This window comes from Tachypleus tridentatus, chromosome 6 (assembly GCF_004210375.1).
Source record: "Tachypleus tridentatus isolate NWPU-2018 chromosome 6, ASM421037v1, whole genome shotgun sequence".
NCBI lineage: Eukaryota > Metazoa > Arthropoda > Merostomata > Xiphosura > Limulidae > Tachypleus > Tachypleus tridentatus.
Window position 1 is genome coordinate 30282382 of NC_134830.1, and position 27990 is coordinate 30310371.

Consider the following 27990-nt stretch of genomic DNA (forward strand, 5'->3'; position numbering starts at 1 on the left):
TTCCCACCGTGAATTGTTTGCTTTTCTTGTATGATTTTTTAAAAATAATATGAGTTGGGTTTTGTGTGCTCTAATTTTAATTCCCCACTTATTGCAGTACAATTCCATTTTGTTTAGGAGAGGTTATATGTTGTACTACTGTTGTTGTGTTTGAAGCACCTTTACAGAATGTAACATCATCTGTAAACTGTGAGCAAGAAGTGTGGTTAAGGTCTTTTAGAGTCACGTCGCTGACATACAGTGTAGGACTACTTAGTCCTTTAATGGCATCTGCCTCCATAGTGCAGCACACGGAGTAGGCGCCCTCAGTATTCACTCTGATGTATTAACAACTATTGCCCAGGAAGTTAGAAACCTAGCGAATAATTTCTATGAGAGTCCAAATTTGGAAAATTTGTATCCGAGTCTATTGTTTGTTTTTCGAATTTCGCGCAAAGCTACTCGAGGGCTATCTGTGCTAGCCGTCCCGAGTTTAGCAGTGTAAGACTAGAAGAAAGGCAGCTAGTCATCACCACCCACTCTTTTATCAACGAATAGTAGGATTGACCGTTACATTATAACGCTACCATGGCTGAAAAGGCGAGCATGTTTGGTGCGACCCTCAGATTACGAGTCGCACGCCTTAATCCACCTGGCCATGCCGGGCCCGAGTCTATTGTGTCAATAGAACGCTTTTTCAACATGCGACTGTTCATTGGTTTTTAATTAAAGTTGTTTATTATTTCTTCTGCTAATTTTATGAGATGATCTATTGTTTGTCTTGCTTTCGAAACCCATTCTGTATTTCCGGAAAGGTGATTTAACTTGAAGGTAATTTATAAATCTACTATTAAGTTGTTTTTTTTTTTATTCTAGTTTATATATGTTCTGGACTTTTGTAAGGTGCTCTAACTTAAACCACAACACCATTCTCAATGACATGTGTGTTCATGAAGTGGTTGTTCATCTCAAGAGTTCTGGTGTTTTGAGTTTTTCCTTAAAGACTGTTTATTTAAATATGATATTTTATTAAGTGTAATGTATGTAGTGACAGTTGTTTTCTCCTTAAATTTATAGTTTTTATATAAAATCAGAAAATGTTGGGGATCTGTTTTTCAGTTTATATGCATACAGAAAATGTCCAATTTTTGTGAGTTTAGTAACTTAGTTTTCAATTTTGCTTCTGAGCGTATTTATTTGCGTTTATATTTAAGGGTCACTAGTTGTTATATATCCTCATTTTATTCTTCTCCATTGGTTTATGTTGTTGATTGACGATGTTTGGTTGCCATTGGGCTTGAGTGTTGTTTATTAGTACTTTTAGCATATAACTACCTGCTGCTTATATGAGGATCTTCGAGATTTTAGAACAGTGTCTGTATCAAAAACATGGGCTCATGTTAGGGAAGCTCTGTCACTATTTCCCCATATTTTTTCCAATTTGCCTTTTAGTAATTAACGTTTTTGTCTTTTGTTTATGGCGAGGAGTGATCCAACACATTCCATATCGGTAGATGAATCCTCTTCTACGTTAAACGTTAGAAAATTGTTTATTATCCCTTAAACGGTGGCCATCATTAAGTGATGCTGCTACCTACAACATTCTCGCTGTTTATGGGTTAATGTTGGCGAACGAATACAAAGGCCCATTACTGGCATGTGTTGTTGTATCGTTTAGTAGATAGGGCTTTCTGCTCTATTTGTCTGTAATTTTCAAACAAAATTAAAGGAAAGGCAACTAGTCAACACCACCCACAGCCAGTTCTTGGGGTACTCTTTAATAATGAATAATCGAATTGACCATCACATTATAACAGCCTAACAACTAAAAGAACGAGCATATTCAGTTACGGGATTCGAACTTTGGAACCCACAAGTTGTGGATCAGGTGCTTTGATCATGCAAGACGGACGGAGAACAGACAAGTAGTTTTACGTTAAAAACATCATCTTAACGGTACAAAGATCGAATCCATTTAAAATGCTAACAATTATATTTGAAACCCCTAATCACCAGTTGGGTCTAATATGATTACAAAAACATTTTCACTCTCTCGTGCAACATACTTAAAAGTCAAGTGATTAGCATTACATGTCAACCAAGACTGTTCAAGTTATTCAAGTTAAAAGACATTTAAAACTAATAAATACCAATACCAGCCGTTTTGAGATACATTTTTACTTCAAGTGGGTTTCTCGTCATCACGAGATACCCTACCATGTAGCTTTGTACTTAACAACAAAAACAAGCCCTCAATCCCCAGTGCTTCCACAAGTAGTAATTACAGTGTTGTTTTAAATCAAGCGAGTATATATATCATGAATGGGAGGGAATCGTACAGATCATTCCTCGAAACTTTGGACCAATATTATAAAGTATGTCATTGAGAATGGTGTTGTGGTTTAAGTTAGAGCACCTTACAAAAGTTCAGAACATATATAAACTAGAATAAAAAAAACTTAAGAATGCCTCTATATAGACCGTGATGTAAATTAGTTACGATTTTGATTTATTGTTGAGTTATTTCTGTTGCCAAAAAAAAAAAAAAAAAGAAATTCAGCTAATGAACAATCTATTAACTACAGCCAGTGAAAATATTATTCTTTGATTGATGGAAGAATGAGCTACATGGGAGGGAGGAACTGTGAAATGAAGTGCACGTTTACATAATACGTCACTACACTCTGACTGTTGGATGAAAGCATTATATTTTACTTTAACCTATACTACCACCCATATTGGTACTAAATTAGTTAACTATATATAGATATTTGATGGGTAACTTATTAACCCTTTGAATATTAATTAGAAGAACGTATGTGCGTTTTAGTGTAAAGGAATTATTCAAGCCATATCAAGTTTTCATCTGACATATTCAGCCAAAAAGTAAAAATACGAAAATGAAAGGGAATGAATACCAGTATTGTTGGTTATATCTTCAAGCATCTATGATAATATACAGGGTGATCCAATGATAGATACCCCCCTGGTTTCTTATGGTAAGAATAAAAAAAGATTAAAAAAACAAACATCACTGAAATAGAACACTTGGCTTGTAATGTTAGTTATAGCAATTAATTTGCAACAATATTAGTTAAGCACCTAGCTTTTACTAATGTCACTTTTAAGCTTCCACGTTTTTCTGCAAATTTCACCGTTTTTCTCAAACCTAGTAAATATTTCATGGTACACTCTTCACAAGATCTCAGGTTATCTGTCTGCATCATTAGATAATTCTGTCCATGAACTCATGGACAGTTTAGGGAGTTTTAGCACATACTCTGTCCATAATGTAAACCTTTCAGAAAATACTAAGTTAGGTTAAATCTGGTAAACGAGAAAGTCACTTCACCGAGCCATCATTGTTTATCCAGCATGCATATGCGTCAATTAACCATTCACAGATAGTCATCGATCACTGTATATGGTCACTATCCTTCTGAATGTTAACTTCACGGACAAGTATTCAGAGTTGATGTAAAGTTGGAATAAAGAACTCTTGCAATAGTGGGAACAAGAGAGGCCTCCATTCACAGTGAAGCAGACAACATGCATTATACCTTAAGTCTGGGAGAGTCCCATATATGCTCACACCCAAGAGCAGATTGCTGTGCTTTCCACATCACAGTTAAATCTCTTGACATGGTTGGAGAGCTGAAACAACACCTCATCTAAAAAGTACAGCAGCCATTTTGACTCTTCCAACCCTAACATGTGATAATCGTCTCTTGTGATGCTTGCACTTCTTTAGAGAAATCTGTGTCCTTAAGTTGATGCAGAATCTATGTCAAGCTCTCATGTTCAGATCACCATGAAAAACCTGGGGATGCAGCTCAACAGAATAATTTGAATTTCAAACTTGTTCTTCAGATGGAATTGTAGGGGCCATTCCACAGAGCATCCCTGCCCCCAGTGAACATTTGTAATGTGCAAAATATTCAGGCTTCCTGGATGCTGTTTGACTAGCTCTGATTTCAGTAACTATTTGTGTAATTGATCTGAGGGAAATATCTAAATGTTCTTGAAATAAATGTTGCATGTAGGCAACTGAATTGTACACTTTCATCCAAGCCATCAATTTCTATTTTCCTCCGATGTTAGGTAGGCAGCCATCATCAGTGATTCACCTAAAAACAAAATGAAATATGGTTATTCAAAAATTTTATTGTAAGATATTCTTCCCATACCACATTGGTGAAATTTCTCTCATTGGATCACCCTATAGTATGAAAATGTTTATTTCCTATACTGCAAATTATCTACTGGAAAAAATAATATAAAGCACATAGAAATTTTGTTCAGTATATCAACTGAGTATGTTCTTCTCTCTTAACTAAAAGCAAAGAAACAAATAAAAACACAATAATAAATAATAATTGGCAATACTTTGAGTTTTATTATAACTCCTCCCCCTACCGAATGGTTCACTAAGATGTACAATGATTATAGTTATTTTAAAATAGTAAATGTGTTAAGTCCTTTCTGTGCTGAATCATTAATCATGTTTCTTTAGTATATGTCATATCATGTTTATCTTCAACATATCTTATTAGGTTCACAACCAGGAATTCCCATTTAGTCCAAGGGCATTTTCTTGTCATCTGCAACTAAACAAATGTTTGGGGAAGAGGGCCAACTGTTGCTTCTGCGAGTGATCTTAAATTTGCAAATATTCAGTGCTGTCAAGAAACCAGTAAACATTCTTCAAATACTAAGAACTTTCCAATAATTAAAATACCTGATTTAAAAATGTAAGTACATATAGTTATAAAACCTCATTTCTTTTACATTCAAATTTCAAGTTTATTCATTTTTATAACAATTTTCCTATACAAAAAATAAAACAAAAGTACAACACACACAGAGTAAAGATCTTTATTGAAAAAAACAAAAAACATACACATTGTATGTGACGTTATAAATCAAATCTATCAATTACTGAGTACACTAATTATTCCATGACTACATCTTGAAGCCTTGTTTGTTTGTTTTTTTATTTATTAATTGGTACTTTTGATTGTGACAAGATTAAAAGGAAATTTTACTTAAAATCCTGTACAACACTTACCCTTTCATTAATATGCACAGATGTGTTTGGAGGCAATTTTAAGGAAATAAACCATTATCAGAAATTCTTTCTTAATAATAAAACACCATGTTCCATTCTTTTCCATATTACTGTGCAGTGGAGAAGAATTATGCTGGATTCTCAATTATTTAATCACAATTTAATCACCTGGTCACTAAAAATGTCCAACTGATATGAAGTTTAATCAGGATATTTTGCAAACACTAACTTGTGGAACTGAGTAAAATTCTGACTTGTAATAACAAATATTTATTTATTTTTACTAGACTTGTTTCATATTATCAATGTGTTTAAACATCAAGTGAAAATCTTAACTTTATATGAACTAAGTTCAATCTGCAAAATTTCAAGGTGAAATCCTTTCTAAGATGAACAAAGACAATATACAATTTTCTGATAATTGTCTTTATGTATTTGAGAAAAAAAAGACGTTAGCTAAAAGGTTTAAGTTACTCCATAGTATCTCAAAAGTTTTACTTTTCAGATTTTTTTACCCTAATCATTAGCATTAAGGAATTTAAAGAAATTGCTGTTTTGGCCTAATAATAGTAATTTACACAAAATTTGTACACAAGCTAAAGCATTAGAATGCTTTCATGACTAATAATCAACAAAAAAAAAATTTTGAAGGAAGAGAAAGTTACTTTAAATGATGCAAGAAGAAACCAAGATACTGAATAAAAAACAAAACAAATAAAGTTAATGTGATTGATGTTATATAAATTTATTTTATTCAAAAGTTTCTGGCAATTCTTAATAACAAAAAGTAAATTTGTTAAGTAAATAAAGTCCTAAATGAAAAGAGAATGAGATATGCAGAAATATTTTTTCCAATCAAAAAATAAAAATGTTTCTATATGATAATACGTATAACATCACAAAACCCAATGTTTATAAAGCTGAAGTTCCAATTAAACCTGTTGTGTCTAATATTTGGTTTGAATTTTGTACAAAGCTACTAGAGAGAAGGTAGCTAGTCACCAGTCAACACCACTCACTATCATCAATTGGGCTACTCTTACCTGTAAATACTGGGATTGATTGTCATATTATAATACCCCTAGGCTAAAAGAATGTGCATGTTCTGTGACAGGAATTCAAACCTCCATATTTATGATATAAACACTTACAATGGAAATCAGAAGGTTTATTAACAACTTTTATAAATTATCAAATTTTCTTCTCTTGCTAAAAATCTTATATAAAATTGGAAGAGGTATTAAAATCAGCTAGTGACTTGTTTGTTTTATGTTTAAAGAAAATGAAAACCATTAAGAAGTTTGAAAAGATCTTCTACAAATTACTATTAAACACTCACAATTTAGATTTAATAATGTAATTTAAGACCAGGCTGACAATCTTGATGTGGTCTCTAAATTATACTCTTACCAAGTCAATATTTTTCTATGGATTAAAGAACAAGAATGGTTGGGAAAATGTCCCTGTGAAGTTGACTCTACTGTATAAATAATACATTAAAGATAGTTTTATTATCTTCAATGATGATAAACCTGCTAAAAAATTCTTAGAATATCTTAATAAACAACATAAAAGCATACATTTTATTGTAAAAGAAGATGCAGTGTTATCCTTCCTTTACTTGATGATATGCTGTTTGTAAATTAGGATAGATATATTTTTGTTTTTGCAAAATTCCAATTCCTAAAAAAAAAAACATTCCATGATTCTTCACCTGTGAGTATCACACATCTCATGCAATATGTCCTTAGTCATTATGTGTTTGAGCAAATTGTTTGTAATTAGGCCAAAAATGAATTGATGTATTTTCATTACGCTATAGAAAATTATCACGTAAAAAGTTCTGCTGCAAATTAAAGCGACAGCCTTAATAATTAACTGGTGTGATTCACTGAGAAGTTTTTCAAAAGCAACATTCAACATGTTTATACTACATGATACATTCTCAGTCAATCATTACAAACAATTCATGCAAGAGAGCAGAATAAATGTGAAAGTAAATTTTTATCATGAAAACATTTTAAGCAGGTTACATTCTTTAAGCTTTGTTCCTAACCAGTTTAACAGCCCAAGAAAAACAAACATTCTGATAATATTCAACCATAAAGCATTTAAAAATACCAATAAATGGGAATATTTTATTTCTAAGATGCACATAATTAAAACTGTATTACAAAGAAATGGGTGTAATTACCAATTTATTAACTTTATTAATAGAAATACTTAATGAAATTCTCCACTCCTGTTGTTTCTACATATGTTCCTGAACAGTCATTGATATGACAGTATTGCTATTTCTCAATAATTTTTCTAAAAATCTCAGAACAAAATTTGAAAAACAGGTTAAAAAGAACTGGATATTTATACGGAACAATTTATACATTTCAATTTAGAATAAAATCTTCCTTCCAAATTCAAGACAAAATACCTGCATTAAAACTATCAGATAATTTATTAATATTCATGTTCAGGCTGTAAGCATGGGAATACAGCTTCAAATAAACATTAAACTGTGATAGTCACAATTTGGTAGAATGCTTTTCATTTACTGGCTCTTCTGATTGTGAAGAATTCCTTAAAGGAAAAGAAACCTTGTTCAATAGTTACTATGGTCTAAGATTAATACAAGTTTTCTTCTACTGCTTTAAACCTAAAATTATAAGTTGAGCATTGCAGATTACAAGTTGTATGATAATTTAATTGTACAAGTTATGCACAAAGAAAGATAAAGACAGTGTATGTGGTATGAATTTTTTTTTTATGAAAGCTTCAGAAAATTAATGTTTTAGCCTTAAAAATTAAGACCACATACACTTGAAAACCCATATTATTGAATTTATGTACAGTTTCACTAAACTATAAAATTAAGTTAAATACTGAGGAATAAACAAGCATATTTGGCCCTACAGAGAGTAAATAACCAAAGAAATACTTGATTATTCAAAACTTTCAGACTGTAGGCACTATAATAGAACTGGACAGAAGGAAATGTTATTTGAAAAAAACAAAAAAAACAAAAACAAACCTACAAACCCATAATAAAACACAAAATTTAGAAACATGTTACATAATATTTTGTGGATGTATAGTTGTCACATCTTTGCTGTTTTATGTCTCTATATATTACTCTTACAAAGTAAGAGCCACAGAAATGCATTTGTACCGGACCATTCCCACATACAATCAGTACATAATATGCAAGAATTATAATACATTGATGCTTCAGAAAAGATTACTACAGCCTACTTCACAGACTGTCAAGTTCATATTAGTAATTTATAAACAAACATAATACTAACATACATCCCAAAACAAACTGAGTGACCCACGAGTTCATTCCCATTTCTTCCACTCCATGCCATCTGGTGGTTTGACATCAACATGTTTAGTGCCTACTTCCTGCCAATTGGTGCTTAGTACAGTACCCCCAGACTCCATCTTGAACAAGAAAAATACAATTATTTATTTCACTGTTACAGAACCAGTAAGATAATAAATACAACTATTCAGACTTCCCTCAGGTTTCATATTGTAAAACTTAAAGTAGATTTGTTTAGTGTATTATCCAAGGAACAAGCTGAAATAATAAATAGTTACGAGTAAATTCTACAGAATATACCTACAAGAAAAATGGAGCTACTAAATTCAGTGCCTCAGAAATCAACCTGAATTGAAGAACACAGTTAAAGTAGCAAACATTCACTCTTTCTCCCACTGGTCAATACCAGAAGATGTGTAAACCTAAACAAAAACTCCTATCCTTAATAACAAGTTCAGTAGGATGCAATGATAAATGTCAAAGGCTATTCTTTTAAGAAATGACTAGATGAATGAAAACAAAGGTATAATTATAAGGTATAAGATAGCAAATTACTTTAATACTATTTTGGCTCTAATAACTGCATTTTCAACTACATTACTGTAACTATAGATAGAGAGCATTCTGCAATCTTCAACTCAAGGTCCATCTTGAGTGAGGGTTGAAAACATGATCACAAGTTAAATGTTTAGTAACAACCATACAAGAGAAATAAAATTTTGGACTAGGAGAAAATTCTGGAAGGAAAAGAATCCTCCCAAGAAATTTGAAGAAAAGAGAATTAAGTATAAATTGGTCACTAGGGGGATGTGGAGGGGGGGATTATCAAAAGTCCACAACTAACTAACTGAAAAATGTGAGAAGGTAGTAGTTTGACAAAAAACTCTCCAAAACAAAAGACAAGAGGATTTTGCACAGCTCTCTTTCTGCTTAAAAATTCAAAATCACAACCTCTGACACAAAGATGGTGAGACTATGTAATAGTAAGGTTTTATAAAAAACCCAGTCAAGAGCTCCATAGAACATTAATATGGTACCTTGGAAGAGATTAAAAAAAAAAAAAAACAGTGCCCACACTGGTCATCCATTTTAGTTCAGCAATAACTTCCTTCAAGATTTTAGTATATTTTTAGTATGTGACAACAGGTATGAAAAAGGTTTCAGTTACAACCTTAAAATAGTTATTTAATATCAGGTTGCTACAACAGTATGAATTACTGAATTAGAGCAATCCCATTTCAAATAGCTCAAGAAAAATAAAGTATAGCTAACACCTAAATTACACTAAAATAAGTATTTACTAAAGAGAATGAAGTTGACCATTATTAACACCACATACAGTGGTGAAAACAGACAGCAACTAGAGGTAGAACAGGAATATCCACCAATAAGTGTGAGGCCAGGAGGAACAGGCATACAAAGGGGAATGTCATGAGTAGGAAGAAGGCCAGAACAAAGGAGGAGCATGGGGCACTTAAACAAGTAAAGATTGAGCACAATCAGTGGGATCAAACAAACAAGAAGCAAGGAAGGAAAAAGAAGAAAGTAATCTTGCCATATTTACCATGGACTCCAATGACAGTTTTGTACAGAAACATGGAAGTTTCCATAATGACTAAAAGGGGAAGATCCACCCACATGACTAATGGATCCCTTCAGAGTAAATCTTAACACAAAATACAATGGTGAGAGACAAGGCTGAAGTTGACAAAGAGGCCATAGTAGACCATAGGAGGGTCCAGAGGTTTGGTTTGTTTGATTTAAGCACAAAGCTACACAATGAGCTATCTGTGCTCTGCCCACCACAGGTATCACAACCCAGTTTTTAGTGGTATGAGTCTGCAGACATACTGCTGTGCCACTGGTTGGTGGAGGATCCAGAGATTGGCAGAAAAATGATCAGGAGACTGGTGAAAGACCTGAGACAACAACTGAAAAGAGGAAAGAACATGTAAAAGTTTGGTTGATGTAATGTGAATTGTAATAAACTGAGACCCATTAAAATGAACCAAGGCATCTAAATTAGAACCCCACAAGGGAATGAGAAGATCTAAATGTTGAGATTCCAAACAGGGATTTTAGGCATGTTGGTAAGCAAAAGAAAGGTGGTCCAAAAGCCAAGGAGGACAAGGCAAACTTACTCCTGATTATACTTGAACTACAAAAGTTGACCATAACAAGAATGTCAGAAGAGAGAGGAAAATAGTGGTAATTGGAAAGAGGATCTTCTCCTAACAGGGAAGAAAATGAATGAAGGGCTAAAAGGTAGATGCAAAATTTGACAAACTTGATCATTAAGGTGTAAGAAGAAGATAAATGAAAGAACTGTGTGACTAGCCAAAAATATGGGGCAGGGAAAACCAAGTCAAAATTATCCTCCCCTTGACAAAAACTTCCTCAAGAGCAAGGAAGAATGAGCATCAGAAGCAGATAATGTGTTCAACTCCCACCAAATTAATACCTAAATCTCCTCAGCTGACCTCAACAACTTGCTGCAATGGGGATTTGGTTACACAAGTTTTGTCCATTTTGGTGGGAACTTCATCAGCCACATGAAAATGCAGATTCATAAGTCTATGTGGATTTTGGAAAAAGAAAGTAAAAGAAATAATTGGAATTACCTGTTCATTTAGTAAAGTGATAACCTGCAAGAAAACAGAAAAAAACGTTTCAAAATTCACTTGAGGAACAACTGAAAACATGTGCATGAACACTGTAGTGTTACTACAGAGAGTACAATGGGATTGGTGGAAGGTGGTCACAAGATCAGCACGTTACTGTAATGAGAAAAACAATATAGGGATAAAAAGTTGTGTGCTATTCAAGATAAATACCAATGCCTAGAGAGCAAATGAAGGTTGAGATAGCTATGGGAGAGAAAAGGTATAGTTTTGGAAGTTGCAGCTTTTGAACAGCCTTCTAAATAGAAACTTCTAAAATGGTAATATCCAGTTCACTAATAATGCAAAAGAATCATGGATTAAAAAAACTGAAATCCACAAGTAAGAAAAGCAAGCTTTCCAAAGAAGTTCTGGAAAAAAAATCTATAAAAAGCTGGCACAAAAGGAAAAACAAAGGTTAATTGTGAAGAACTATTTCATAGAAAGACACCTCATGGTAAGAGTGACCCCAGCAATTATCAGAGCCAGCAAAACCTAAACATGTGAAGGAGAAATTCTGAAAAAAGTTAAACAAAAACAGCAAGATCAAAAGTCAATTTGGTAAGAAAGATTGGTGAAGATACATTTGAGAGTAACATTATATAATAGCATATATTCAACCTTTATTTGAAAATGCAGTGGAACCTCTCTAAAGCAGCCACCTTCGGGACTGAGACAAACTGGCCTGATTAGAGGGGTTCCACTGTACATAATTAGGGATTATGTAAACAACAAAAAGGGACTGTGATTGAATGACCACTTTCAAGGGGTGACTGAATCTGAGGGGTGGCTGCTTAGAGGGGGTTCCACTGTACATTTATTTAATGTACTTCACAAAGATTTTAGGTGGATGAAATAGTATATTCCAGCTTAGTACAATAATCCTCTACTACAATCAAAAACGAAACACAATCACTCATTATTCCACCATAAAAACCTATATGAGAAAGTAAAATAGTTATGCATAGCATTAGACCCATTCAACAAATGAAAATACAAAAGTAAGCACTGATACCTTTATTCAGTTAAACAGTTCAAGTTTTTAACTGGAAAAATAAATCACTTGTAATTCAGTTAAAACCCTTAGAAACCAGCTGAAAAAACAAATTAGTAATCCTCAGTTCAATTTACCCACCTTACAGCTAAAAAGAACAGTTGGTACACCTGTAAACAAACAGGGGAAAAGAAACAGTTAATAAGTTTAATATTTTTATTTTATGAAAAGATAGTATTGGCTTGAGGAAATGCAACTAAGGGAAACCAACAGAATCTAAAAACACAGCTATTCAGTTCTATAGTAACATTTACAGCTGCAAAAAAACATCTCTAAACATCAAATGAAGAAAGAAAATTATTCTATTCAATAGCTCCATTACAGTATACTTTAAGATAAAAACCTACAAAATTCTCAATAAAGTACAAGCATTCAAAGCTGAAGCTCCAAACAAAAAAGACCAAATACTAATTTTTAAACAAAAGTTAAATACACTTGCATGATAATATTTGTATAAAACACATATAATTTGAATATTCTTATACAGTTATTATATTATTTAAATTAAAAGTTACCATACAGTCACACAAAAAAGAATTTTAAAGACCTAATAAAACAGTACAAGAATTGAATATTTTGTTCATTTTTTAATAAAAAGTAAAGCTGAGAAAAATTACTAGACTATAGAAATAAGCAAATTTCCATTTCAATATAAAACTAATCACAAACTGAAGTACTATCAATAGTAATTTGAAAAGTGAGGCCAACGTAGGTACAGCTTTATGTACAGTGTATTTTCACATTGCCAAAAGTTTGTATAACCTCCGAGCTGACAAAAACCTAAATTATACATATTCTAATATTCAATAACAACAAACTGTGCAACAAAGAATGACAAAACTGTGTCACAGGTGTTGTGTACAAGGAAGAGAACAAGATATTATAAATCAATTTTCAGTTGGTGGTATTTAACTTTTAATAAATAATGTATTCCACAAGTTTTTAAATTAAGCCATCCATATCTTTAATCACTAATTAACACTCCTACGAAAAGACGTTTCTAGTCCTGATTTCTCCAAGCCCGTTCCCCTGGCTGTGGTTTCGCTAGATAGTAGATAGGGACAGTGGGAATCTTGTTAATCCATTCATTAATGGATTTAAATGGCAATTTCATTTAAATACAAAATTATTAGCCTAATATTAATAACATTTCAAGTTGCTCTGGGGCCTATTAGGCCCCACTTTTCGTAGGAGTATTAAAACAAATATTTTATAAACTGGTATATTTATCCATAATCACTTTCAGTTCTTACTACTTTCTACTGAAGGTTATATGACAAATCCTAAATAACATCGTTCGTCATTTTGAACAAACAATAAATTACTGCAGTCCAATTTATGTTACTTACAAAGGATTTATTCATTGCTTTTTTAACTTCATCAGATCCTTCTGCATAAATTTTCTGAAAGAGTTCATTTAAAGCAGCTTCTCCTTCAGATTTATCAGTTTCTTCCTCTTTTTTTATGTCTAGAACGAGCTTATCCCAGTCCTTTTGATGTCGGGCAGACGAGGGATACACAGTCGGAGGACCTGCACTAGCTGAATGATCTTATTTTGAAAAAACAAAAGGAAAGGTTTTACTTAACAGAATTCAAGCAGAACAAAACTAGTGTTCTTCACACTTTGGTAAAAAAAATAAACCTATTCATACAAATAAGGAGAAAAACACTAAAGAATAAAATGTGCATGTATTGATCGATCATGTTACCTAAAATATTTTCTACTTAACCTACAGTCAACTTTTACTGGATACAGCTCTGTCAGACCAGTCCAGTACTTCCTATTCTTAGCATACTGTGTCCACCTGATTTCTGTTTCTGCCAATATATTACTGCTCCATCTTCTCTTCTGCCTTCCCTTAGATATATTCCCTATCCTAGGTTGCCATTTCATTGTTCATAATGTCCAACTATTACCTGAATATCTTGCTACATGTTCAGTCCATTTCCATTCAGTTCTTATATGAACCTTACTGCATCTATTATATTTGTTGTTTTTCTTATTCTATGACACTATTTATTCATTCACAATTTTGACGGTATTGGTGTCATGATAGTCAGCCATAAATTTGGTTTTTCCCCTATGTATTTTTGATTCTGCTGTCTCACTTCTGACATTCAAACTGTTTAACAGGGCCTCCATCTTTTTTGTTGAATCTGTACAGAGGGATACATCATTTGCAAACCTTAGATCTGTTAGTGTCTCACTGTATATTTCCATACCTTCATTCTTTAACCCAGTTTGTCTGAATACTTCTTGTAAAGTTGTTGTAAACAATTTCAAAGATATTAGATCACCCCTTCTCACCCCTCTATCACTGATGATACCTCTTTATCAAAACATATTTTCATTGTTGCCTCTGCATATAATCTTAAAATTATGATAAACATTAGTTTAACACCTGTTGTAACAAAAGCATATAATGACACCGTTTTCTAGTTTACACAAATGTTTGTATATTCAAATATCACCAGATTATACTAACGAATAATTAAGTTCGTTTTTTTTTTTCATCTCCACCCACCACCAACTCTTGAGCTACTCTTTTACCAATGAATAGTGGGATTGACCATCACATTATAATGACCCTATGGCTGAAAGGGCAAGCATGTTTGGTGCAAGAGGGATTCAAACCCGCAACCTTCAGATTATAAATTGAACATCTTAACCCACCTGGCCAGGCCAGGCAAATAATTTTGTTATAAAGTTTAATTACACATATAGTATACTTCATACCTGAAACCAAACATTCTCATAAAACATCCACAATTTTTGTAACTGCATTATAATACTATACACCATCACAACAATCAATCATAATGGAACAGCTGTGAATGTTACTGTACACAAACATGTTTGTCATTGACAGTAATATTGCATAACAGTGTTACACTACAAGTGTCAAATTTTTCAATTTGTTCTTACACATTGTTGCATATTACAATTAATAAAAACAGATAAATGTGAATAATTTAAATATTTTACTTATGTTTTAGAGTTAAACAAAAATCAAAACATAGTGAAATATATAGTTTTTTTCCACCTGTCAAAAACACAAGTAATTATTTCTCACAGAAACCTCAAGAACTTCAAACTTAAATTATGTAATACACCCATAACATTTTCCACAAACACTAAATTCTTAAGTGTAACATCTAATCTGCTTTCCTATACAATGTGTTCAGACTTCTAATGGAATAATAACCTATAACATGCAAGAACATGCATATTTACAGCTACAAATACTCTGGAAGTACACTACACCAATCACAGTACACTAGCAAGTTATGTTGAAAAAAAAAAAAAAAAAACTTTCAATATCCCTTATGTAAAAAGGATTCATGAAATTAGCCACCAAATCTAAAAGAAAAGCCAGAACAAAATAAATCACTCAAATGTCAATTCTCTACATCATAATAATATTAGCCTCTCAGCAAAATACCCATCATTCTGAAAACATGTTCCACAATACCTAATTGAGACCTCCTGGATGTTAAACTTACATCAACACACATTATGGGTTAGTTTATATTACTTATATATTTTCTTAAAAGATTTTATTATTTCAGATCAAGCCTAACCATAGTATCCTTGTAAAATCTTGGACACTGATCAAGTTGAACATGTAGCACTCAATCAATGAAAGTGGGTCTTCTTTGAAATTACACTAAATATCTCTTGATTTATAGGTACCAGCCACCCAAAACATGTGCCATTTTTTTAAATGTTAATTGACTCTCCATCCATAGCACCTTGCTTTCCTGCTGCTTCTTTCACTTCTGCTGAGACGAACAATTAGTATATTCTGTCAAGACAGGTATTTTTTTTCTTTTGTAGATTACCTATAAACATCAGTTAGTGAAGCAATCAAGGACTAGTAAATCCTAGACCATCCCAGATAATTGTTAATTATTTTATTATTTGACAAATTATCTAATAACTGCCATATTCAACTGAACTAAACACATCACTTGTACTTGACCACATTAGCACAACACAATTTCCTTATCAATCAATACCTTGACCCCAAGAACATTGCATCTTCTGAAAGCTGAAAGCTATTAATTCAAATCTATCAAGCTGCAGATGCTCATCTTTACTTTCAATCTTTATTCTTTCTTCTATTTAGCATCCTGAGTGATGTATTAAGAAAATGTACCTATTTTAAATGCAGTTTACCTAATAATCTGTAATCTTCATTTATTCATTATGTATTCAGTTAGTCACTAGTACCAATTCAACAGTTTTTGTAAAGATTCAGGGAAAATAAATAATACTGTACTCTCAGAAACTCTTACATGTGCTACACAAGTTACTGTCAACATAATGTTACACATTTCAATATCTTACTTTTTACCTCATTTTTTACCCCTAAAAAACTTGTCATTTTTAAATTACTAACATTATACATTGACACCTATAATTTGATTTATAGGAGTTTTCCTTAATTGTTCATTGATGACATTCTATATTTCCAATGTTTATGCACAATGTGTTTGTGCAATTACTCTTGTCCAACTTGTATTATGCATTACCACATCATGTGTTATATAGGCAATGCATAATGATGCATATTTTGTTTTCTAATTAATTAAAACAAAGTTACTGAACAATTATTATTCTACATAATTGTTATTTTTGGTAATTAAACGAATAAAAGACATATGAAAAAAAAACAAAATCCCTAAGACTGTAAACCTGTCGCATCTCTAAACTCTGCCAGACTTTACTAAAACAATCAAATATTTAACATAAACATGTCAACGACAAATTCCTCCAGTGACTATTGTTAAGTGGAATGTTTTATTAATGAATAAAAATTTTTAAGATCAAAATAATTTATTTATGGGAAAACTGCCTATCTCTAGATAATTTGTCAATAAAATGATCCTTCATGATGTTTAGAAAGAGAAAAAAAGCATGTCCAGAACTCTTAAGACTAAAGTTTCAGTGTTACTGTTTGCAACACCTATTTCAACTGCTTTCATGCTTCAATATAGTTAAGAATAAGCAGAAGGACTGATATAAAGAAAACAATGTTTATGTATAAAATACATCTACTCATGTCCTAAATGCATTAGAATTAACATTCATGCAATTTTTAGATGCTACTGATAGTTGCTTTTTTTCATCATCTGTTATTTGGAAATTCACCTACTTTTCTCAATTTTTATTTGGAAACAAAAATTTATTGAAGTTAATTAGGCTTAGAATGCTAAAACAAAATTCACCGACTTTTCCTGGTTTCTCTGATGTGTGGAAAGTATACACATTAATGTATTCATCAATATTTTGTTTATTTATAAAGTAATTATTTTATTTCACTGAAATATGTTTTTTTCTTCAACATTTACAGGTCACTATATCTATATTTAACCATGCTTGTTTCAGTCATAGACAAAGTAAAACTTTTTTTAAGTGAAATGGTTTTCATCTACTTATGAAAAGTAGAGCAATAATTTTCTTTATACATAATTAATAGTTAACTAGAAATAAGTACCATTATGTATCCAACTTTATTAAAATGTGTATGGGTAGTGCTAAACTCATTTTGGTTTGACCACATTACTGGTCATAATCACCCTTGGAAAAGTATTTTTTTTTTTCTTAAGAATATCACAACCTTGCAAAACAATGTTACAGCTATAGTAATTTTAGTTTTGGACACAAAAACACAGTTCCATAATTTGAAATTTTATTTCTTGAAAATTTTGTCAGCAAATTGTTAAAAAAGTTACCTTGAGAAATTTGTTTTAATTGTCTTTTCTCTTCAGTCTTTTCTAGTGCCGTCCATCGGAAACCTTCTGCTTTTTTCATTTTGATTTCAATCTAGAAACACAAACAGATATGTATGAACTAGTAGAATGTGTTTAAATTCAACACAGTTATAAAATTTGTAAAATTATAAAAACTTGTAACAGATTTACTCTTATACATTTATTTTAATACTTAAGTTTGTTTCAGGTGGCATATACTGCTGGACATGTATTGCACAAGTCCTGCCTATTCTCTAAACTTGTAGAAGATTCTTGAAAGCAAAAATCAACATGTAGTTTACAAAAATACTAGTGTCTTTGAATATTGTTTAGCATTCCAAAATCTTGTATAATTGGTATAAAAGCTAGCTGAGAAACAGTACTATATATTGTTTGTCAGCTACAGTCAGTAGACTATGAACTTTGGAAGCTATAACTGTGAATAACATTTATCAGAAAGCTACAGAATTTGACCAGAAACATTTATAGATTTTGAACATTACGAACTGTTCAACTTCAGAGAATTAACTGTTAATGTTACAGTATTTCTATGAGTGCATTAGATATCTATCTTCCTGTGAAAAGTATGCTTGTAAACTACATTAGGCCAAATGACAATAGAGCTATCAAGCATTCCTGTCAAGCGAGTATATCTGTACATCAACATAAAAAAGTGACTTGTGTCTGAACTGGTAAATTAAATATTAAGCTCCATACCAGACAGAAGACCAAATATTGTTTGTAAGTTTCAAATGTTTTTTACTATTTGGGATAAAAGATTATATATATTAGTATACTTAAATATATTTGTATTAGGAAAATGGTGAGTATTAATCTTTTTGACAGATACCATAAATATGATGCACATTAACATTTAATTAACTTCTAAGTTCAATTTCCTGGTTATATGAAATAATACTAAGTAACACATACAATTCACATTTTTATCTTACCACACACAATCACGTACTTGGTGACTATGATGTTTTTTTGTTTAAGGTTTATTTAAAACTATAAATAATCTCCAACAAGGTTGAAATTGAGAACTTCAGCCACCTTCAAAGGCTTTCATCCATGTGTTTTGCAATTGTTAACAATTCTCAGAACTCAACAAAAAACACTGAATTTGTAAACAAAATTTTTTTGAAAATTACATATAAAACGTATTTAAAGCTCAGATAAAAACAGAACAGATGCAAAATTATTTATTGCAAATATATTTTCTTTACCTTAAAGCATAAAAATGTTAATATTTTCCATAAAATGACCTAAGCACTCTGAAAATAAGCATTTAAAAATAATTTTGTCGTAAAAGCATTACACACAAAATACAAGTTAAAAATGTTACAGCAGAAAAATTTGTTTAATTTTAGCAACATATACAAACATGAAAATTAACAAAAATCCAAAAGAGTTGCTTAGTAAACCTTATACATATACATGATTGTTTTCTGCATATATCTTTCTCTTCTTTTTCATATTCATAATGAAGATCCATTTTTACGAAATTTATATGGCTAATATTTATTAAACTAAATACACTGATGTTCAGTGGTATCAAACAAAAACACGTTTTCTTGCAAATTAACTTTATACGGAAATATATTAAAATTATTTTACAGATAAAACATGAATATTAAAAATAATCAAATTCAAATAATATTTTTTTTATGTTACCCATGTACTTGCAAAATTTATTAAAGTAAATTAAAACATATAAAACCACCAGGCTGCCAACATGCTTAGTTTCTTGTGTACTAAATTTTCATTGTTAGAACTGATTTAATAACCTGTCAACATTTAATAAAATATCTTACTACATACAGAAATCTGTTAAAATATGATGCACTTATGTGTATGTCCATCTTTGTCTTATTTTTAAATGTGAAAACTGAAGCATTGTATTTTTAGAAATACTCTACATGTATGTTATCTAAAAATGTTTAACCTGCAAAATATATATACATACACAAAAATGGTGTTTTAACTTTTGTGAAATAGGTACCACACAGTGAGTTTTATTACAGCAACCTTTAGATTTCATAATTACAGGTGCATAATAATTTTAAACAAGTCACATGATATAGAACAAAAAATAGCTGTTCCACACTAAATTCTCAGGAAGTTAATTTTATGTTTATAACCTGGTTTTTCAGCAAAACTATATTAACTTTTTCACAGTAAGCTAAACAATTTCGAATTGCAGTTGTTATATACAATAATAAGTTAAACTTTTTCATTGTGCTTGTATGATGTTACTCCAATCCTAAGTTCTGTATGCAACTTTAACATGTAGTTTCATTGACTCGTACCAAAAAGTTAAGTCATTCCAGTAGTTTAAGTTTTGTGCGAGTTCTCAGTAGAGAAAGTTAAACACAGAAATATTACTTACTTTTGAGGGAAGAACTTTCCATGAACTTTTGGATGGCACAATCTCACGAGATAATTCAAGTTCAAGATTATAATCCGTTTCACCAGGAAGTTTTATTGAACAATGTAGCTGCAAGAGAATATATGTATAAACAAAAACAGTATTTTTACCAAAACAAAAGCTGAAAAAAAGCAACTGGTTAGCAATGTTCTACTAATAAATCCCATTTAATTTTGTCTTATGTGGCGTAATAACCACTGCTGCTTCCCTCTATCTGTGTATGTGTGTTTGACCTACAAAGATGAATTTTCAACTTGAATGGCAACTTATACATGTATGGGTTAGATGGCCATGTAAGAGACCCATAGAAATCAGTTATAGCTGTTCCTAACTTTCAGTTACTAATAAGACAGTAGCACCTGACACCAAAGTGATCTTGTTCAGCTCTGAGAACTGAATAATAAGACTGACTTACTTTTAGAACATGCCCATAACTGCACTACTTTGACACAACAATATAACCTCTCATCCATACTCATCAGGATATAATTCTCTGAAGAAAAAAAATAGATATAAACATTAACATGATCTTTTTCACAATATTATTAGCTTAGAAGAGCTGCATTAATTTCTAGAAAAATTCATGTATGTAAATATAGTTTATATTACAAAATTATTTGTACTGTAAGTTACAAATATAAAAAATGAGATAACATTTTATATTTGTAACTTAAATAAGAAAAAAGTACAAATAATTTTATAATAAAAACTACATTTACATACAAGAACTTTTCTATAAATTAATGCAGCTTTTCTAAGCTAATAATATTGTGAAACAAATTATGTTTATATCTATTTTCTAAGTTTTTGAAGAAGTTTTACCATTTTGTTTATCAACTAATTTAGACTAATAGTTTTTGTTTAACATATTACTTACTTGAAATAAATGAAACAGTAGCATAGAAAACATCTAATACTCCTCAAAAGTATTATAATTAAATCTGCACTCAATACAGAAGTACTTATAACATAAATCTGAACTGAAAAATAAAAAAGTGTTGTAATGAATACTATAAAACTAAGCCTGAAAATCAGATAGCTGGAACCTATATTTACATCTCAATAGTTGATTTGCTATTGAACTCAAACAACAGTTTTTCATAGAAAACTAAAACCATCATAAGACTGGTAATAAAATGATATAATTGATCATATATCTACAGTTCTAAGTACAACTATGTCTAATTTTTAGAAAATTAAAATCTTTGAACCAAATACAACTTTTAAGTCATAAATACGTACATTAAAACATGTACAAAAACTATTGTGCATTGTTACTAACAGTATCATTTCCACGTACATGTGAGTGTTAACTTACAAAATGTTAATAATTAAAATAACTAAGGACGTGAACTTTCACAAGTCAAAAGCCTTCACATTTTCGTGAACAATAAAAACTTAGAAATCTTTGTTTCCTCATATTTCACAAAATGTTTAACAGTAAAGTACATATGAAAAACTAATTATATACTCATGGTTATAAACTTAACTAGAAAAAAAAACTCAAAATAATGTAAAATGCAGGTAAAATAAATGATCACAACAAACTAAGGAGACTGAATTGTATCTAACAAATTTTAAGAATATCTATAAGAAATGCACTATTTAGTTGTGTTTTTTTAACAAAACCTTTTTGAAATAACAATGCAATATGTCACAAAATGGAATACATCCTTATAGAAAAAATAAATATTGTCCATATCTTACAATGTTACTGGTTTTATGCAACAATAGTTTTAAGTTCTGTGTTGTGCTTTTGATGTAACAAAACAATCTGTAGTTTGTTTAATTATTAACTACATGAGCTAATTCAGGCTTTTGTCAGTTGTAGCGCTAAAAGCTGGTTTGTGAAAAGTGTAAAAATGACAATTTATGTTTGCAATAAAAAAATAAATAAATTACTTGAAGAAATATACATACATGTCTGATGACATTACACCAAATGTTTAATAAACTACGATTGTAAGATAATTAAGGAACATTACAAAAAATGTATATTTTAGTAAGGTAGAAGTGGCATTTTTGATCTAATAATTGTGCCAGAGTAAAACATTTGTATAAGTTATATTTTAAAAGACTTGGAGAATTAGAGCAACATGTGCATCTCATGCTTGCAGAGTTCATTCTCAAATCATTTATGTTAGTGCACCTTTATTTACTTATATTAAAAATGTGTATATATATATTTTATCACTTTCATTAATTACCACAATGAAAATCTTCAGTTTAAGCCTTATTATAATGATAAGAACATAAGACAAGGTAACAGTAAACCATTTATCAAACAAAATAAAGCAATGCAACCATGCAAGACATGTTAAATTTGTACTGCAAAATTACATGCCTATTCACTAAAATTGTAGGAAGTTCTTGAGTGCAAGAATCAACTACATGTGTGTAAATAAACACTGGTGTATCTATCATCTGTACTTTTGTGCAGGCTGAAATTTTTAAAAACTTTCCTCGTGCCTATAAATGTAACAAACATAATAAAAATCAAATGAAAACAACCTCATGAAAAACAGATGCTGCTGCAATGGACACAAATATCTTCAAGCAAAAAATTCAATTAGATTCAAGACTTTCTTGGCATCTCAATACTATTAAAAGTACTGCAGGTCTCATGAAACTAATATAATCTTCACCATTTTAAACAAAAGAGTTTTCTAAAAAGAACTAAGAGCATTTAAACCCTCTTTGGCTATCACATCACTGGCTCTTTTTTCACACACACAAATAAAATATTGCCCCAATTTTCACACCCTGAGGGCATAATTATACTTAAAAATTAAAACTTGTATTCTAAATTCTGGTAAAATCACCAAAACTGTTAAGGTCTTCAGAATGATTGAAATAACCTCAAAGATATCTGACATTCCCAGCATCTTAATGTTAATCGTTATTGAATTTCAAAACATTTTAATCCAAAATGTTCCGCAAATCTCATGCACAATCAATAACAAATTAAGTCTGAAGAACCCTATTAATTACATCCTATTAAATTAATGCTCTGCTTTCTACTTCTTTACCAATTTTTTTTATTTAGCTTTTCTACCAATTTAAGTTTGAATTTATTGTATCTATTGCATAGCTTACTATGTTAAAAGCCTTAATTCATGTATCAAATTTTGCTTTTTTGTTTAGAATAGAAAATATAATAAATTAAACCTGGTATCAAAATCCAGTAATATTTGAAATACTGACATCATAATTATGTTACGCTGCTCTCAAATATGTAATTCCATACAATTTTAAAATAAAGTATGTAACACAAATCAACACATTTCCAATCACTGATGATTAATTTATAATACATAAGGTTGAAGTTTGAAATACAAGCTTCCTAGTGGTTGCTTTCTCTTAATACATATTCTAATATGAAATTAAATATAAAAGTCTTGATTACAAGAAAATCATCGGTAATAATAGTTTTAGATTTTATCCTAACAATATGGTTTAGGCTTACCTCTTATGTAGGTAAGTTAAAAGAAACAAAACAATAAGCACTTAAATTTCATTTTTGTTTGTAAACTTAAACTCAGACACCTCATTGTAGAGGTAATGACATGAACTTACATCATCTGGAAGAAACACAATCTTAACATCATCATCCTTCAAATTTTTCAGCAAAATAGTAATAACCACATGACTTTCTGTCTGATACCATTCATACCTGTTAGAAAAAACATTAGAATTGGTTTACAGATACTTCATAACACAGAAATTAGTTAATCTACAATTATGATACAACAAACACTGGTATGTAAAGCACAAAACACACACGCTACTGTACCATTAAACCTGTGTTCATTTAATCTTTTACAGGTCAGCAACAAATATCAGATCAGTATTTTTAAAATTTTCACTGCTTAAAATAGTTTCTATACTATACAAATTAGTGGGAAAAACTGCATAAAAAAAAAACTATTACAGTTATTACAGATCAAAGAAACCCACATAATTTATTTTATTCACATAAAATGAATACAGACCATAATGTTTATAACTGAAATACAAAATATTTAAAAAAAAGCATAAAACTACGAGAATGGTGGGTTGACCATAATAGTTGAAGTCTATGTAAATAATTAACTTAATATTTTATATAAATACAGGTTTTAAACAATAAACAAACAACTGTTTTGAACAAATTATTAAACTTAGTACCAGCCTTCAATTTTTTCTACTTATGAAAAAAAGTATTCAACTAACTTTTATTGATATCCATAAAACAGATAAATAAACACAAACAATCTTTGGGGTAAACAAAAGCTCTAGCAGTACTTCTCTTAACATTAATATCCATTAGTCATTTATATTACCATTCTAATTTACTTGTTAGGTATTCTTTAATTAAGCTAACTGCAACAGAAACAAAATAAATGCAAGATATAATTACATACAAAGGAAGGAAAGAAATAAGAAAACAAAAATTTCAGACATCAGACACTGATTGTCAAATTGCTTATGAATACACAGCTCACCACATTAGTTAATTACACATACACTGATTATGCACAAGTTTGCAGCACTTTTTATACATTACATAGCAAAACCGGTTTCAATATAATCAATGGTGCATTATGTCTAATCTACCAGAGTTTGTCATGTTATGTACAACTCACAAAAGATGTACTTTTTAAAGATTTTAGTCACATGCTCTAAAATTGAAAAAAATGAAATATTTTTTCACCTGTTATTTATTTTTCTGTCAATTTCTAAACTGTAAAATGTCTTTAATAACACCTTTTCACATCAACTGAGCTAAAACTGTTTAGTGACAACTTTATATCCAGAAAAAAATTAAAGGACTAAAAAAATATATTTTTCAGAAACTTCTCTCTATACGCATGTTCTAAATATAGGGACACTCTCCATGAGAAAGTCCAGGAGCCTCATATCTGTTTTTAACTTAATTACAATTTTCTTATAAATCTGGTCCAAACAGATAACTTAAGCCATATCACCCATGCTGTTTGAATTATAAAAAACTCTTTACAACTGAATTGTTTATACTGATTTGTATATAAATTGGTATCTGGATTAAAATGCAGTATTTACAAATAATTTTTCATTACTTTTGCCTATTTGAAAAATATAATACATTACAGCAATATGAAAAGCTATCCTCATCAAGGATGCACAATTATACAGTGATTCATATCAACTCTATATGCAAAGACGGCTCGTTTGGGTTGAGAAAATATTTTACATAGAAGAAACAAGCGTTTTCGACCTTCTATGTAAAATATTTTCTCAACCCAAACGAGCCGTTTTTGCATATAAATTTCTCAACAAGTGGGTTTCTCGACATCACTGATTATCATATCAACTCTGTATTCAGTATTACCACACACACACACAAAAAAACAAAGAAGCAACAGTTAAAAAAGTACAAACATCAATTAAGAATACAATGGTTGTAAAACCCAAAGCTGGATAGTAAAAAAATAAACTTAAATTTTACTTATATTAATAAATTACCTTCCTTTGCTTGACATCCTCAAAACTAAACAGTTTCTTGCAATACCTGTAAAAACATTTAAAACTTGTACAAATATTTTTATAAAAACATCATATAAGAAAGGATACCCAGCTAATATAGTAAGTTCTTTACTTTTGAAGTATGTATACTTCAACACAAGGTTGAAATTCTACCAGTTCTCACTGGTACTGTGTACTGGAAGTTATTTGAGCTGGTTATTTTGGATGCGAGTATGGTCCATTGTTCCATCAGAAAGCATTTATTCACTAACATTCAAATTGCCATTTTTTTATGCTTATGCATAATTTTTTCTTTTCTCAATAACAGGTCCACTTCACCCAGTTGAATACCTCTACCTGTTTTGTTTTGAGAATTTCACCCCCTGCTTCCACACATATCTCTGAAATAACAATGATGATTTACTTCAAAATTGTGTCACCAATCAAAAAAGTCTTTCCTAATATTGCTAAACTATTAAAATGCACACTAATTCAGCATTTTACAAACATTTTCATAGAATAAAAGTATCCACTAGCCAAACAAGTGATAAAGTCCAGAATATAACAATTTAGGCGTTACATTTTGATGATAACATCCCTCAGTGACATAGTGAGATGTCTATAGTGCTTGAAATCAGGTTTCAATACCTATAGGGAACAGAGCATAGGTCACTCATTGTGTAGCTTTGTGCTTAATTTCTAACAAACAAGCAGATAATTTAAATAGAAGGCAACAAAACAAAAATTACAATTTAACTGTCTAAATATCTTCTCTAGTTATAAAAAACATAAAAGTTTAATACAAATTCTCTAAATCAGACTCACATCAAAGTTAAATTTAATCAATTTTTAAATGTTGTGTAAAAACTTTAAACATGACCAAGTTTGATTACCAGTTCTTCCCTTACTCAAAAATAATTAGGCATGGTAAATTAGGAAAAACAAAATATCCATATGTGGCAAATTAAAAAATAACCTTATCACAAAAAGAAAAAAAAAATGTGGATAACCACAGCCATTTACTTGTTAGTGGCATCAAATTTATTCATCTTTATTATTTGTGTGTGTGTGTGTGTGTGTGTGTGTGTGTGTGATGTGAAATGGTGGCTTTAAAAGAGTAAGTTTTAAAATTTGTTTTATATTATGTACAGGAACTAATACTATTATTAATAGATTTAATCCACCCCAGTAAATAACGACTCTAAATACGCCCATCTTTATGTTGTTTTTCTAACAAATATATTAAGTTAAAGGTATATTTGCAGGTGACTTTTTTAAAAATTGCGTTTCCAAGCGCTAGTCCCAAAGTTTTTAATTTACGGCTTATGCACATACACGCCCCAGTAAGTAAATTTCATCTGACTCTCGTTAGAGAAACTGATATTGTTTCTCATACACATATTTTAAACTTAAAAAAAATATAGAAAATATAAGAATTTATAAAGCTTGTAAAATATCTAATATTTACTTTCACATCTCCAATATTTTTAACAAGAAACTTGAAACTAGTGACAAAAATTCATCAGTCTTCACTTTCAGTATGAACCTCAAATTTAATGTTTTTTGTTACATTAACAAACTTACCCCACATTTAAACATATTTCGGCAAGCAGTTTTTATTATCATTTTTGATGCGTTAGATTCTAACACTAAGGCTCTAACACAGTATTTTTGAAAAACGGAAATTAAATAAACTTAACCGTTAATAACAAATAAGACCTGAATGACTTTTTGTCAATTTTCGTAATTTAAATATTATTTACCTAGCACGTTCTCCCTGAAATAAAATACACTAAACAACCAAAAGTACCGTTAACTACGCAGCTTTACCGAATTTCGGAAATTTTTTCTAGGAGATATCACCACGCCACTCACTTCCATCTATAAATGGCACACTATATACAACTTCAATTCTTTATTTCTATTGGTTAATGTGAACTAGTCGTGCGCCATCTTACAGCAGTCATTTCTCTTAGTTATATATCGGTTGATATATACAAATATAACTTATAAAATATGAAGCAAGTTAAATTTCAGACTGAATTAAACCTCTACAGCTTACGTCAGAGTTGTATTATGGACATATCACATCACAGTTGTTTGGTATACACATTCACTAATTCTAAAATGGTTTGAAAAATAAAATTAATACCCTTTTAGTGATTCTACTCTTACAGTATCGCAGCATGTAAAATGTCGGCCTATACAATGTACAGAACATATAAAATAAATGATTCT

At 30.6% G+C, this 27990-nt stretch overlaps 1 protein-coding gene across 16 annotated transcripts; it reads right to left on the minus strand.

The window, feature by feature from the left end:
- Window positions 1-1740: 1740 nt before the first annotated feature.
- On the minus strand, window positions 1741-27697 carry LOC143252171 (protein SGT1 homolog). Of its 16 annotated transcripts, none has more exons than XM_076503897.1 (9): window positions 27516-27647; window positions 25886-26153; window positions 25753-25798; window positions 23845-23941; window positions 20230-20337; window positions 17820-17910; window positions 13430-13629; window positions 8351-8485; window positions 1741-4106 (listed from the first exon to the last, which is right to left on the minus strand). In XM_076503897.1, exons 3-8 carry the CDS (start codon window positions 25767-25769, stop codon window positions 8381-8383), a joined length of 618 nt encoding a protein of 205 aa, XP_076360012.1. In that variant the 5' UTR covers window positions 25770-25798; window positions 25886-26153; window positions 27516-27647; the 3' UTR covers window positions 1741-4106; window positions 8351-8380. The 16 variants fall into 16 exon arrangements, with proteins under 16 accessions (XP_076360012.1, XP_076360011.1, XP_076360010.1 ...); XM_076503896.1 differs by having other exon boundaries at window positions 25753-25816; XM_076503895.1 differs by having other exon boundaries at window positions 25753-26153; window positions 27563-27697.
- Between the last annotated feature and the right edge of the window lie 293 nt (window positions 27698-27990).